Consider the following 14,364-nt stretch of genomic DNA (forward strand, 5'->3'; position numbering starts at 1 on the left):
CACAGGTGAGTGGAAACCAAAGAAAAACTTCAACGTAAACCACAGATGCACAAGCATAACCGAGGGGCGAGCAGGCCGTCCGATGGCTAAGGTAGCGGCGGCCGTCGGGGGGAGGCCAATGATTCTTGCAAGGAGAAGTGTAGCCGCCCTGTTCAAAACCCCAACCCCAGCTCCATGTCAGCTTCCCACGAGCGACCCAAACGCTAACCCTAGCCGCCAGGTGCTGCCGCACCTCTAGCCTTCCCTTTCTGCAGTACTTTCCTCCTCTGAGGATTCTTATACCACCTTCTTCTAATCAATGAATTTGGCAGTTCTCCTGCCGATATTCAAAAAAAAGAGAAGTGTAACCGGCTGCTCAAATTTGAGCAAGAGAGGAAACTTTTGAGGTTCCCTCCTCGAAAACGAAATCTTTTGAGTTGCGCGTTTTTAGGGTTCGATTAGAGATGCCCTTACAGTGGAAAGGATCAGATCTAGACTAGATATAGTTACATAACAGATGCACACAAAATGCCTACTGGGTCCCTTCTATACTAGCTAGACACACTAAAACTGAATCGAAATTGGCAGCAAACCACACAAAGCCAAACCAAACAGCAAGGAGTCAGTTCATTTCTTTCTTTCTTTCTTCCATCTCAGCACAACCCGGCACAGCAGGGCTAATCTAGCCACCGGGTGACTCCATCTTCTTCACTCGCAGCTGCGAGTACCTCAATGGACACGTCCAATACAGCCTACAGAAACCCCAACCAACAGAAACCAGGGTGTTACAGACAACTAGACAAGTATTTTGAAATATAGCAGCATTGTTCTCAAAGCGACATAGAGAATCAGTCCATGGCAAGTGCACGTACCGAGGAATTTCGGCAGTTGATAAGCTTGCACCCCTCCAGCAAGGAGCCTTCCACTTCCAGCACCCAGCCCTCCCAGACATCGAAACTATGGCTCGCAAACACAAACTCCATCTTCCTATTGATCTGTTAACAACATGTTGAAAGACAGTTGCATGTCAAGCGTTGTCAACCAAGGGTATCACTATCAGGAACAGATCGGAAGAGAATTTCTATTTCCTAGCCATTTTGACTAGTTCCAACGGAATCAAGATTGGGACGCATATACTTCAAGAAAAAAACATGGAAATGCACTGGTAGCAACGTGTTGCACGTTAATTAAGAGCAATCAAGGACCTTTACAGAAATTTCAACAGAGTAATGTGCAAGTAGAATATTCCTACCTACAAAACTTGAGGTGAAGCAAGTAACAGCGACAAAGTATCAAATCCAAAATTATGAGCATACAACACATGAATACTGCCTTTTGTTGCTAAGTTCAGATAAAGGTACTTTTTTTAAGTCAAACAGAACAGAACAGATTGTGTACATCACCTGTAACAGTTTGCCACCAGCAACAAAGGATCGCAATCCCATCAGATCCTGAAATGCCAATTTGTTTAACCGTTTTAGTACCGAATATGCATCATACTTGAATAAACTATGAAATTAATAACACTCAACAAGCAACAACCAAAAGGGTAGGGGAACAACTAAAGTCATACCTTGTTTTTGAAAGTGACAAGGAACTGAGCAGCAGGGTCCCTGTTCGTAGCATTTGACACAACATCAAGGATCCAACCACCACCACCAGCAAGTCTTTGTCTTGCAACATGGAACCCTGAATTATCTTTTGCTCTCAAAGCTACAACATAACCATCTTTTAGTGTATCAGGGCATTTTCTACCAAGCACGACAGGTAACTTCTTCTCCGAAGTTATTTCCATTGGCGATTCAACAGGAGATTTCTGCTTGTACTTTGAGTCCTCAGGGGAAGCAAACCGTGAACTTGAACTTACCACCTGGTCTCTGCCACTCGTTGCATTATCATCATCTCTGCGGAAGGAATAATTACTGTCACTCTCTACAGCAGACAAGTCGTCTGTTTTCTGAGATCTGCGGTGAGCAGGTCTTTTTTTCCCTTTCTTTCCAGAGCGACTACGCCTTCCTTCTGTTCGTGAGCCACTATTTTGTGATGATTGCCCTGGAACTTGAGATTCTTTATACTGGGATGTGGCTCTTTTCTTTTCATAGTTGAGAGTTAAATGGCTTTCATCAGTCTGATGTTCGCCATCAAAAACTTGTGAATGGTTATCTTTTGTTCCTCTGTCTTGATCATCTTCATTTCCAGCTTCACTAATTTCCTCATCTTCATCAGAAATTGAACTACTTGGAACAACACCATCATAGAAAAAGGACTGTAGTATCGTGATTGCTTTCTCTCTTATTTCCATCCACACTTCTTCACTGTAGTCTGCACTTCTAGGAAGAATTAGAACATTTGGCATTTCCCGCACCTGTAACAAATACAGACTAGCCATCATTTTTCTGAGAAACAAGCAATACAGTGATAGCTGTGAAAAGGGGCACCAATTGCCTGTCCTTACTTCACACTAATGGTCTGTCTGTTTGGACAAGAAAAGTCTTGTAGCTAGTTATGTAGTTTCACTGCTACACATCTTGATGTTATACAAAATGGTATCTTCTAAATGAAGGAATGTTAAAATGAATTAAACATTTTCTCTTTCATTTTGTTCCAGAGATTCCTTTTCATTGAAGCTACATAACATTCGAAATGAGTATGCAATTTGATCTTAGATGTACTTATCCCATCCCAAGTGGCCATTTATGGACAACATCCATATCATAAATTCAAATTCCATACCCATGCTTCCATCCATTGTGGACCTTCAACACCATCCAATGCACAACCAGCTATGGTACCATCAAGCAAGAGCTGTTTGAGCGCACAGTCATCTATAAGTTGGCAACTACCAGTGTTGACAATGAATGCTCCTGTGGAATTTAAAAGAAAAGAGACTCACTATTTTAGATCCCAGAGTACTGAAAGTGCGAGAAACTTATAATGCAACAAGCAGAAAACAAAAGAAGCAAGAAAAAACATACCAGGCTTAATGTGTTGCAGGCAGTCCCCATTGAGTATATGCATTGTGTCATTTGTTAATGTACAATGCAGTGAAACAAGATCACTTGCTGCCAATAGATCATTGAGAGTATCCATTCTCCTAGCAGCAGCAGGAAATACAATGGAAGGCCGCCGCATTTTCCCTTCAGCCTTCAAAAGGCATGATGCTGGAGTTAGAAAAACCAAAATACCACTAACATTATACATCCACCTATGCATGTCTTCTTGCACTTGCACTTGCAAAATTTGGCTCCTCAACACTTGCACTTGCAAGAATGGGGTTTGGAAAATCACTACAGTTTTAACCGATTTTGCACAAATTACCACTGTTTTTCATTTGTACTTCCCAAGAAGGAAGAAATTGTGAGGAACCTTAAATAACTCAGCAACTTAGCCTAGTCTAAATCACAAACGAATGAGAGCATTAATCTCACAGCATTCCAGCCTCATAACCTGAATGGTTAGTGAAAGCCTGACTGCGAATCATCGGAAAGCAATTCCAGAAGCGCAGGGAGCTGCAGATCGGGCGCTTACCAGATAGCGGGGGTCGAAGTAGAGGACGCTCATCCGGAATGCGAGGCTGCGGGTGGCGAGGCAGCGCGCGGCGGCGGAGCGGCCGACGATGCCGAGCACGAGGCCGCGGCAGCGGCGCATCCCGCGGCAGAGCGGCTGGACGGCGCCGAGGCAGCCGGCGGCGACGGCGGCGGGGGAGGAGGAGACGTGGCGCGAGAGCAGGTGGGTGCGGCGGAGCAGGCCGAGGAAGAGCGCCATGACGGTGTCGGCGACCTCCTCGGCGCGGTTGGCGTCGACGTGGACGAGGCGGAGGCCGAGGTCGGCGGCGGCGGCGGCGTCGGCGGCGCGGTCGGGGGAGCCGAGGCAGAGCAGGAGCTGCCAGGGGCGGAGGCGGCGCTGCGCGGCGCGCGGCAGGTAGGCGAGGGACGGGAGCAGGACGGCGGCGGCGGACTCGACGCGGCCCGAGCCGACGGCGGAGAGGGAGACGTGCTCCACCCCCGCCACGCCCGCCAGCAGCTCCCGCTCCGGCGACGGGTCGTCGAGGCAGTTGAGCGAGACCACCAGCGGCAGCCCCGCGGCGGCGCCGGCCGGCGAGTGGGCCATCGTGGGCCCGCGGGCGCCGGAGCGCCGGTCGGATCGGGGGGGAGGGAGGGGTGCTCCGGGGAAGCGCTCCGGCGGGGGCTTTTGCTTTGGTTTGGGGGAACGGATTGCTGCGCGACGCGCGACCTGTCAGAGAGGGAGGGAGGGAGAGAGAGAGAGGTGGGCCCGCCGGTTCACGAGGCGAGCGTGGCAACCGCCGGATTCAATTTTGCCTGCAGATCTCACTGCCGTTCCGTTGCATCCGTCGCTGCCTGTTTTGGTGTACCAAATCTGCGCCACCACCTTTGCTGCTAACAAACGCCTTCGTTTTCTTCTTCAAAAAATACGCCGCCTGGCGAGCCATTAGATTTCATACCAGCTTTGCAACAAGGATGATGTTGAACTCGGGCATTTGCAACAGAGTTCATGTCACATAACTTTTGCAACATAGGTATTGGTGCAGAATCTTTTTGCAATAGAGCTAATGTTACATTTTCTTCACTACTCTTCATCGGTGGTGGTTAATGTTCTGCTGCGATGGTTCTATGGGACCTTACCTTAGCACGACGACTTTCCGACTGTCTACTATAACAAGTTTTACCCGACTCCGGCGAGGGAGGGGCGATGATGGCGGCATGGGCCTTCGGCTCGCTTCAGTGCTTGTAGTCATCGCTAGGTGGTCTATGGATCTGGATATAATTTTTATTACTTCCAATGTTCGTTGTATTGCCATGATTGAAGATGAATATATCGGAAGTTTCTTGCAAAAAAGAATGTTACATTTTCTTTTGTCTTTACCCTTTATATGGCGCTGTATGAGAGAAAATTATGCAACATCACTGGTGTTGCAGTAATCTGTCTTGGAACAGGGAGGATGTTGTAGGGAAAAAAAATCCATCGTCGTATGCCACGATCTCCCATCGTACAATGGTGAGGGAGGAGCAGCGCCACCCGTTCTTGCCATTCGGACCTCTGACTAGGTCACCTCGCCGCCATCCTCCTCTCTGGTGACGAGCACACCAACGACATGCCGGAGCACCGCGATCACCGACCACCGACCTGTTGCAGAAACTCTAGCGACCCACCCTGCAACACCCACCCATAGTGAGGTGGCGCCTTCCACGAAATCTAGCGGCGACCTACACAGCAGCCTTGCAACGTCTCCTTCAAAAAAGCCCAGCGAAGACGCGGTTTGCAACAAGGGCCGAGTGCGGAAATGCTTCTGAAACATGGGTCAAGTTGCAAGAAAGTGAAGTGGCGGGGGTTATCTCCCGACCGTCTGATCAATGAAGATTTGATGGGCATGGAGGCAGTTGACCCGAGCGGGTAGATCCGGCGGGCGAACATAAGCGTTTCCCAAAACTATATTACAAATAATCTAAAATTTCTAAAACAAGGAGTAAATTTGGGGAGGTGATGTTCTGCAAGCACATAAAAAATCAAACTTCGGGATCGAAGTCATCAAAGATGTATGGAAAACCCCGATTCAAGGATGATTAGTGATAAACAGTACAACGCTAGGGGTAGATTAACGAGCTGCTCGGCATGTTAAGACTAGGCTTAATGAACAGAAAAACTCTGCTCGGCTTTGTTCGTTTGAAGCTCGTTAAGCTCGCGATATCTCATGAGCACTCGTTAACAAAAAATATTATGTTACGGCCTACCGGATGACTGAGATGAGTGTGCTAGTGTGTTTTCTAAAGTAAGATGGTGACTACAGGAACTAGTTTGATGCCTCATATAGTCTAGGTTGTGTTGATTTGATTAAATAGATGGTCTGAGGTGCTATAAAATGTCGTCACATAAGGTAAAAATGCGGTGTGTATTGTATTAACGTGTTGCTCGTGAAACTCGTTAGCTCGTTTTGTTAGCTCATTCGTTAAGCTTAACAAGCTTAAATCAGTGATTGACTTTGTTCATTAAGAATCGAGCCACGAGCTTAACGAGCCAAACCATCGAGCGCTCATTAATCTTGTAGCTCCCAGCTTTTGATCCAGCCCTATATAACACCACTATTCATGCATAATTTGTATTTTTTTTCTCTTCGCTCCCACATGCACACGACTTTAAACTTCTAACTTCACATGTTTATCGGATAACTTCATTCTAAAACATCTTTTTAAATACTTTTTGAATACATCGAAACATGGTTGCCGTTAAGTTTTTAGTGTAACTTGATTTGCATTGGAGATTTCCTCGTTTTCCAGCTAGTCTTACCAATTGGTGTTTAGATGAGCACGAGCTCATCTAGTTATGAATCTGGGTAGAGGTAATTTGGCACAGAAATGGGCTCGAGGTGTAGAAACAATGTCTAGAAAATATATAAAACCTCTGTATAATATGAAACAGTAGTACAATACACTGATTTCGCACAAATCTTCACATCTCTTGCTATTTAAAAAAGATGTAAGGTTGCGAGTCAGTCCACTCCTCCTTTGTCAAACCCTTACTTTATCAGTACTTGGTTTTTCCTGCCGTTTTCCTTGAAAACCGCCGCAACTGCCCAATCACTTATTGACCTTTCAAATAAAATATATTTTCTTTGGTAGAGGTAAGCCAATAAGCTAGTACGTCCAAGTATAACATTAAATCATTTTAATACTGATAGGTAAATCACATAAGCCAATAAGCATTTATCAACACTTTTACACAATCATTTTAATACTGATAGGTAAATCACATACAAACATATTAGAATATTTATACATTTCTGTAATACACAAACAATTATCTATTTTTAAAGATAAAAGTACCTAAGGCTCGGCTATCAGAAATCTTCCAACTGAAAACAAAGGCCAAGAAGGTTATATGTTTATAAACCAAATAGCTATTTAAAAATAATAACATCCAGTCTCAGATATAACATCAAATCTTTTAGGAAAATGTTTCAATCAATGAAAGGATTAGAGCATCGAGCACAACTCCCGATGGGAAGGGATCAAAAGGGGAAACATGTCAAATTGACATTGAGACATGGTGATGGCTATGATGGATAAGTTATGATTTTCGGATTGATTTATTCATGAATAACTTATGAACATGTCATTGACAGTGTTAAACTCATATTAATATTTTATCATGTAAGCATGTGTTGCGTATATAACAGATACATATACGTAAATAGCTAGTACGTCCAACACAGAAATAAACATGAGGGAGATGAACAGATCATACCCTTCAATCAGCCAAGCCTTCTTCTCGGACCCGGTCAGCCTTATGATGATGTCGAAGAGGACAATGACGTAATCGAAGTAACGGCTGAAGATGAACGATGGCAAGCAGTCGCGTATGGACGCTCCACAAAAACCTAATCCCCTTCTCCTAGTGCAGGATCATAAAGGAGACAGGTCTGGAGGACTACTCTCCCGTATAGCCGTGCACGTGGCGGGTGGGATGGGATCACCGGAAGCAGCAACAGGGAGTGGAATGCCGGTGGGTTGTGTGCGAGGAGGCAAATGCGATATGATCTGGGTGACTGCTAGGGTTGCTGATGCCTCCAATATATCAGGGTCGTGGTAGGGAGACGTGGGTTCGACCATGCTCGAGTCGGCAACAATTCACAATCCGACGTCTCGGACTCGTAGCGTGTTCAATAACTAATCGTAATTAAATACTCCCCCATCTCATAATGTAAGACGTTTTTTGATTCTAGTGTAGTATAAAAAACGTCTACATTATAGAACGAATGGAGTACTAATTAAATTTCTGTTCCTAACCGGCAACAAATAACCGCACGCATGACATAGGTCTGAGCTCGACTCATTCATGAAACACGACACGAGCGAGGCGAGACGGGTGGCGATGGAGGAGCACGCAGGAACCACTTTTATTCTCATGCTCCAATAGCATGTGGAAGAGAATCCCTTGTAAACGTTGTAGTTAAACCTTCTCTCGAGGGGATTGAAGATGATTGAAGGGGATTTAGAGAGATTTAGACATCCTGGGATTTAATTCCTCTCAATCCCCTTCAAATCCACCTCAATTGAACAAGGCCTTAAGAAGGTCTAAAACTTTCTCTACTCCTCGGGTAGTATTAAACTTTTCACCACCTAGTCATGAGACCTACATGGGCCTTTAGATGTTTTTTTTGGAATTGCTTTATGGGCCCGAAGCCCATCTATATAACAACCTAAGGTCAGCGATGTTATGCCGTTTGGTGGGGTGTGAGAGGGCAAGGGCGTTTCAGTCTTTGCATACGACCCCCCAAGAAAGTTAGGGCAAAGGGCATTTTGGTCCTTACATCTGAATCAGTCGAAGAAAGGCTAGGACAAAAAGGGGGGGACAAGGGCATTTTGGTCTTTTCATATGGAATCGATGAGAAAACCTAGGGCAAGGGCATTTTCGTCTTTTCACGCTAAATCGAGAGGAACAATTGACAAGAAAAGCTAGGGCAAGATATATATATATTGCAAAGTAAACGAAGGCAAATCGTCGAAATCCAGTCAAAATCAAATCTCAAAAAACAAAACACTGTTCCCCGTCCCCATTTTTTTCCGGGCATAAACACGGGGCTCGTCCCGTGCTTGCTCGCCGCCGCCGGCGGGTCGTGCCGAGGCCGCCGCCTCTCCGTCCTCTGTTTCCCCGCCGCTGCCACCCATATATCCCCTTCGCTTCTCCCCCGCGTCCGGTATCTGTTGCGGGCGCCTCCTCATCTCGCTTCTCCGCCGCCGGCGCGGTCTTCTACCCTTTCCGTGCTTCCCCGCCGCCACCGCCGCCGCCATACCCATCCAGAGCGACGGACCTCTTCAGCGTCTGCAGATTCCTTCCTCTCTCGGTGTGACTAGGTGCAGATTCGGTGCTCCGCAGTGCTAGTTTGATTTCCCGTTCATGAACTGTTTATACAATTGTTGGAATATACTGGAAAATTGTCGGACTTGATGCTTTCTTTTGAACTAAATTAGAACTGCCTGCTAAAATACCAGTGTAAACTGAATTCAAGCGCATAAGTTGTCTGTTTTCATCCAGCGATTCTCCTAGTTAAATCCCACCAGGGGGGTGGGGGTGGGGTGGGGGGCACCATCTAGATCCACCGCTGTCACCCATTGGGCACTAGGGCAATTTTTGAGTTGGATGTAGTTATAATTCCAGTTATGCACCCGGATGGTTGCAATTGTACCAAAATTATGTATCTTCAGTTGATCCTTCGTATCTCTTTGTCGTTCATGCACTCTAGGGCGGTGTTTGGGTTTTGTGTAGTTATAATTCTTGTCATGCTGGACAGGACTGTATCTGTTAAAAAAATCTTTATGCTGCAATTAGTTGTATACTATGATTTTTGGTAACATTTGATCCCTTTTGGGCAGGGCTTGGAAGGTACTTGTTTGGTCACACTCTCAGCGCTGACTGGTGGAAGGTGTTGTGGCGCTCTGTTGTCTGATATCTCTCTCGAATCCATAGCGAGAGCGTGGCTGCTGTTTGTACTTTTTTGAGCTGTGACGGAATGGAGTGCAACAAGGATGAGGCCCTAAGGGCAAAGGAAATTGCAGAGAGGAAGTTCCAATCCAGGGACCTGCAGGGGGCCAAGAAATTCGCCCTCAAGGCCAAGGCTCTCTTTCCGGATCTTGAAGGTATTGTGCAGATGATCACTACCTTGGATGTTTACCTCACTTCGGAGGTGAAGATTGCTGGTGGGAAGGACTGGTACTCTATCCTTTCCGTGGACATGTCGGCAGATGATGAAACTCTGAAGAAGCAGTACAGGAAGTTGGTGCTTCAGCTCCATCCCGACAAGAACAAGTCAGTTGGTGCTGAGGGTGCTTTCCAGATGGTTCAAGAGGCATGGACCGTGCTGTCTGACAAAACCAAGAGAGCGCTGTTTGACCAAAAAATGAAATTGATTGCAATGCAACAGAGGACATCTCAATCAAATAAGACAAGTGCAGCCAATGGCTTTGAACATTTCGCAGCCAAAGCACCCGCTTCCAAGGCAAGTGCAAACAAAGAAAAGACAGGATCAGCAACATCTGCAGTGCGCCAGTGCCCGCCCCCGCCCCCACCCCCACAGCGCCCGCCTCCACCCCCACCCCCACAGCGCGCGCCTCCACCCCCACCCCCACAGCGGCCGCCTCCACCCCCACCCCCACAGCGGCCGCTTCCTCGCCATCAGGCTGCTGCTCCAGCTCCACCTCCAGCAGCACAACCTACATTTTGGACCTCATGCAACAGGTGCAAGATGAATTTTGAATACCTCAGAGAGTATTTAAATCGCAATCTGCTTTGCCCTAGCTGCCGTGAGCCATTCATAGCAAAAGAGGTGCCGATGCCACCACCTGAGGTTGTTCAGGCAGTACGTGATTCAAACATCCGTGGTGCAACTGAAGATGCAAGCACTGGCAGAAAGTTTCAGTGGGGTCTGTTCTCAAGGACAGCTGGTCCAGCTAGTGCTACTGCATCATCTGCTGCTGGTGTTCAAGCTGCTAATATGGTTCAGCAGACGTATGAGAAAGTCAAGAGAGAGAGGGAGGAGGCGCAAGCTGCAGCAAGAAGGGAAGAAGCTCTTCAGAGGAAGCACAATCCTCTAAAAAGGAAAGGAAATGTGTCCGAGAATGTTAACCATGGAATGGGTGATGTTGCATCTGGAAAGAAGATGAAAACTGTGGGTAACGATGCTGGAGTTGGTTCTTCCTCTATTCTCTCAGGTCCATGGGCCAATTATGTTGGAACACAAGGTGGAACTATACCATTTTCAACCAACAGTGGAGCCTTTGAGTTTCAAGGTGCTAATGGCGTGATACCGAATTGGAGACCCAGGCCTTCTACTCGGATCAGCATAACTAGGACTTTCTCTAAGAAGGATATTAGGAGCATTTTGATTGACAAGATGAAGAGCGATTTGATGGAGAATCTAAAGGAGATAAGAAGTAAACCACTCCAAGTTACAGTTAATGGAAAAGCTAGCGAGAAACATGTGGTTAACGAACATGTTGAGGGTAATGAAACTCTTGCATCAGATGATTCTACTGCAAACAAAGATGTCTGTGCTGATCCAGAGGAGAAAGGTTCTGCTAATAGCGCAGATGCTGAAAATGAAGATGACAACACTTTCTCCTATACTGTTCCTGATCCTGATTTCCATGATTTTGACAAGGATCGTACTGAGGAATCTTTTCAGAGTGATCAAATTTGGGCTTCATATGATGATGAAGATGGTATGCCCCGTTATTACGCATACATTCAGAAAGTTATCTCCTTGACTCCATTTAAGGTCAAAATAAGTTATCTTGCATCGAGGACAAATAGTGAATTTGGACCATTGAACTGGGCTTCTTCCGGCTTCATAAAGACATGCGGTGATTTCAGGATTGGTAAATACGAAACCGTAGATATAATCAACATGTTCTCTCACCAGATTAAATGGGAGAAAGGTCCACGTGGGGTGGTCAAAATTTATCCGCGGAAAGGCGATATCTGGGCCTTGTACCGAAATTGGTCCCCTGATTGGAATGGAGATACTCCTGATAATGTGCTTCATGTTTATGATCTGGTTGAGGTACAGGATGATTATGATGAAGATAATGGAATTTCTGTCATTCCCTTGATTAAGCTCACTGGATTTCGAACAGTTTTCCAGCATCATCAGGACCGGGATGTCATCAAGAGGATTCCAAAAGGAGAGATGTTTCGGTTTTCACATCAGGTTCCCTTTTACAGGATGTCAGGGGAAGAAGCTCCAAATGTCCCCAAAGGTAGCTATGAGGTAGATCCAGCTGCTATCTCTAAAGAACTTCTTCAGGGAATCACAGAAACTGTGAAGGAGGCAGAGGGAACTTCTAAATGCTGATGCTGACTCGGTTATGCCTTTGTTGACCTGCCGTTTTGAATCAAATATTTGTTGACATCTGCTAGTTTCTATAGTTTCCTAGCCTTGACTATCACCTTTGTATACAGTTGTTGATCTGGGGCTAGCCATTCCTAAATCATCTTGTATGGCATCTGGGCATGTGTCTTGTCATCTCAAAACTTAAACAGTGATGCTGATAATGTGAGTTAGAGACATAGTCATTTTGTATGTCACAAAAACTTGGAAGTGCTGATACTTCTACAATATGTTTTTCTATCTCTAGCTGTATGAGAATGAAGATTTTGCTATTTTATCTGGTTGCTCAACATACCACTTGCTTGGTTACCATTATGGATAGTTTGGATCGGTACTCCACCAACATCCTATTCCAGGTTGTTACTGGTGAACTATACAGTTTACCAGCAGTACTGATATTTGTGACTGAACAGTGTATTACAGTATTGTTTTGCCCTTATTGTCAGCGAAGTTTTCCCCTTTTCCGGATTTTTTTTTAAATTCTTATACTCCCTCCGATCCATATTAGTTGTCGCAGCTTTAGTACAACTTTGTACTAAAGTTGTACTAAAGCCGTGATAATTAATATGGATCGGAGGGAGTACTGTTAACCAAATCCTGAATGGCATTAATATTTGGACATATGAAGAAGAAAGTTCCTTGCAGAATATCAGGTTATCAGCTGTTTGTTTTCAGGTATGCGGACTGTCCACGTAATGTTTACCTACAACCTTTTTTCTGGGCAAAAACATGTACATCAGATTCACAGCTTATTATGTACAGATTGCCTTTTCTGGACCTCACAGCCGCGGTCTACAATGCCCCACAGCTGCGGTGTACAACCCCTCCTGTTTCCAAAAGAAAAGAGTCTGGCAGCAATCGACGGCAGAACCAGTTGCTTGGTGAGCCTCATGGATGATGCACACTTGTGGAGAGTGAGCAATCAAGCATGGTTCAATCCTGAGGTATCATTGTGGTTGTGGCCTCAGTTGACCTTTGTTGACAGTGAGTGGCCTGGCATGGCTAAGTGAAGCAAAACAAGTTCTTATCATAACTGAGCCCAGGAGAAACCAAGGTACCAACTGTCATTTTTCTCCTGTCTTCCTGCATTCGCACAGTATCGTTTGCTTTTCTTCTGATTTCCTTGTATGTCTGCATAAGATAGTATTACTGTCGATGTGAAACTTCTCCGCTGGAACTACTGTTACTATTAGACTTAGCAAAAACTTGTGCCTTCCTTGGCTTGGTGTACTTGCATTTATTTCATTATTAGTAAAACAGCGCGTCTGCTGAAGTAGCCTATATATTTTTTATTATAAAGATATTGGAATATGTCCTTTTTGGCAAATTCCCCTTAACTTTACTCGACGAACATTTAAGAGTTGCTGGTGAAATAGCCCTTTTAGGTCCATATCATCAGGAACAAGCACTAGTAGAAAACGGAGCTTTAAAACCGGTTTGTAAGGGCCTTTAGTGCCGGTTATGGAACCGGCACTAAAGTGTGGGCACTAAAGGCCCCCCCCTTTAGTACCGGTTCGGCACGAACCGGCGCTAAAGTGCCACCACGTGGCGTGAGCTCGCGCCCTAGTATGGGGGACCTTTAGTACCGGTTGGTGTTGGTGTTACCAACCGGTACTAAAGGTTTTTTTTTTGAATTTTTTTTTTGAAAATTTTGGAAAAAAAATTTGATTTTTTTTCGATTTTTAATTTTTCTGAATTATTTGATGATTTAGTCTCTAATCACCTCTCTTAACTGCTCAAGTGTGGATCACTCATTCCAAATCATCTAACTTCCCGATCGGTCACCCATCCCTCTCACTACTCCAGCCCGAGCATGCTTAACTTTCGGGTTCTATTCTCCTTCGTTTCCGAGTCTGCACTTGTTGTTTTCCTGACAATAGTAAGATGTCAATCCTATTAACCCTCAGGAGTTTAGCTTGAGCATGAAGTCACACATTTCACCGTTTGAGTTTGAAACTATTATTCTAAAAAAACAGTAATTATTTAGTAACGCTAATATTTCTTGAATAAGTTTGACCATAGTTTGACCACAGTTTGACCAAAATTCAAAAAATTGAAATAATTATTTTGTAACACTAATATTCTTGAATAATTATGTAGTAACATTAATACTTCTTGAATAAGTAGTTTGACCAAATTTAACCAATTTTTTTTTAAAAAAACTGAAATTTGACCATATCTTTTTTTCCTTTTCGAATTTGAGGATTCTAAAAAATTCCAAACAGGCCGTAGGCGGTCTCCATCGGATGCGGATTTTCGTGCTGAATTTTTTGATATATTATACGTTTTTTTCCGACATCGTATGCAAAAGTTATAGCCGTTTTACATTTTCCCTACACTTTTTGCAAAACATGTCCAAATTTAAGTTTTCAAATTTTCCTAACTACTAGATATAGTAATATAACTACCTCTCGAAGGATTTTATTTTTTAAAGTTTTTATCATTTTCTTTTGATTTTTTCAAAACTGAAATGGCGATACACG

At 44.7% G+C, this 14,364-nt stretch overlaps 2 protein-coding genes and 1 long non-coding RNA gene across 3 annotated transcripts in view; 2 read left to right on the plus strand and 1 right to left on the minus strand.

Moving 5' to 3' along the window:
• Positions 1-344: 344 nt before the first annotated feature.
• On the minus strand, positions 345-4,168 carry LOC119291815 (C-terminal binding protein AN-like). Its single transcript, XM_037570622.1, has 7 exons — positions 3,508-4,168; positions 2,955-3,123; positions 2,713-2,843; positions 1,553-2,344; positions 1,383-1,430; positions 852-974; positions 345-731 (listed from the first exon to the last, which is right to left on the minus strand). The coding sequence occupies exons 1-7, from the start codon at positions 4,087-4,089 to the stop codon at positions 657-659; spliced, it is 1,920 nt and encodes a 639-aa protein (XP_037426519.1). The 5' UTR covers positions 4,090-4,168; the 3' UTR covers positions 345-656.
• Positions 4,169-8,515: 4,347 nt separating this feature from the next.
• LOC119291816 lies at positions 8,516-12,171 on the plus strand. The gene is made up of 2 exons (XM_037570624.1): positions 8,516-8,849; positions 9,369-12,171. The coding sequence occupies exon 2, from the start codon at positions 9,506-9,508 to the stop codon at positions 11,843-11,845; it is 2,340 nt and encodes a 779-aa protein (XP_037426521.1). The 5' UTR covers positions 8,516-8,849; positions 9,369-9,505; the 3' UTR covers positions 11,846-12,171.
• Positions 12,172-12,585: 414 nt separating this feature from the next.
• LOC119294050 overlaps positions 12,586-14,364 on the plus strand; it is a 3,426-nt gene continuing 1,647 nt past the window's right edge. Inside the window, exon 1 of the long non-coding RNA XR_005143313.1 lies at positions 12,586-12,935. This is a non-coding gene — a long non-coding RNA (uncharacterized LOC119294050). The remainder of the gene's footprint in view (positions 12,936-14,364) is intronic.

The sequence above is a fragment of the Triticum dicoccoides genome, chromosome 4B (assembly GCF_002162155.2).
Source record: "Triticum dicoccoides isolate Atlit2015 ecotype Zavitan chromosome 4B, WEW_v2.0, whole genome shotgun sequence".
Lineage (NCBI taxonomy): Eukaryota > Viridiplantae > Streptophyta > Magnoliopsida > Poales > Poaceae > Triticum > Triticum dicoccoides.

Coding starts and splice junctions, on each gene's coding strand:
- LOC119291815 (XM_037570622.1), bottom strand. CDS start 4,089: ATGGCCCACTCGCCGGCCGGCGCCGCCGCGGGGCTGCCGCTGGTGGTC. Junction 2,844..2,954: donor CCTGCAACACATTAAGCCTG/GTATGTTTTTTC, acceptor TAAATTCCACAG/GAGCATTCATTGTCAACACT. Junction 732..851: donor TCAACTGCCGAAATTCCTCG/GTACGTGCACTT, acceptor GGGTTTCTGTAG/GCTGTATTGGACGTGTCCAT.
- LOC119291816 (XM_037570624.1), top strand. CDS start 9,506: ATGGAGTGCAACAAGGATGAGGCCCTAAGGGCAAAGGAAATTGCAGAG.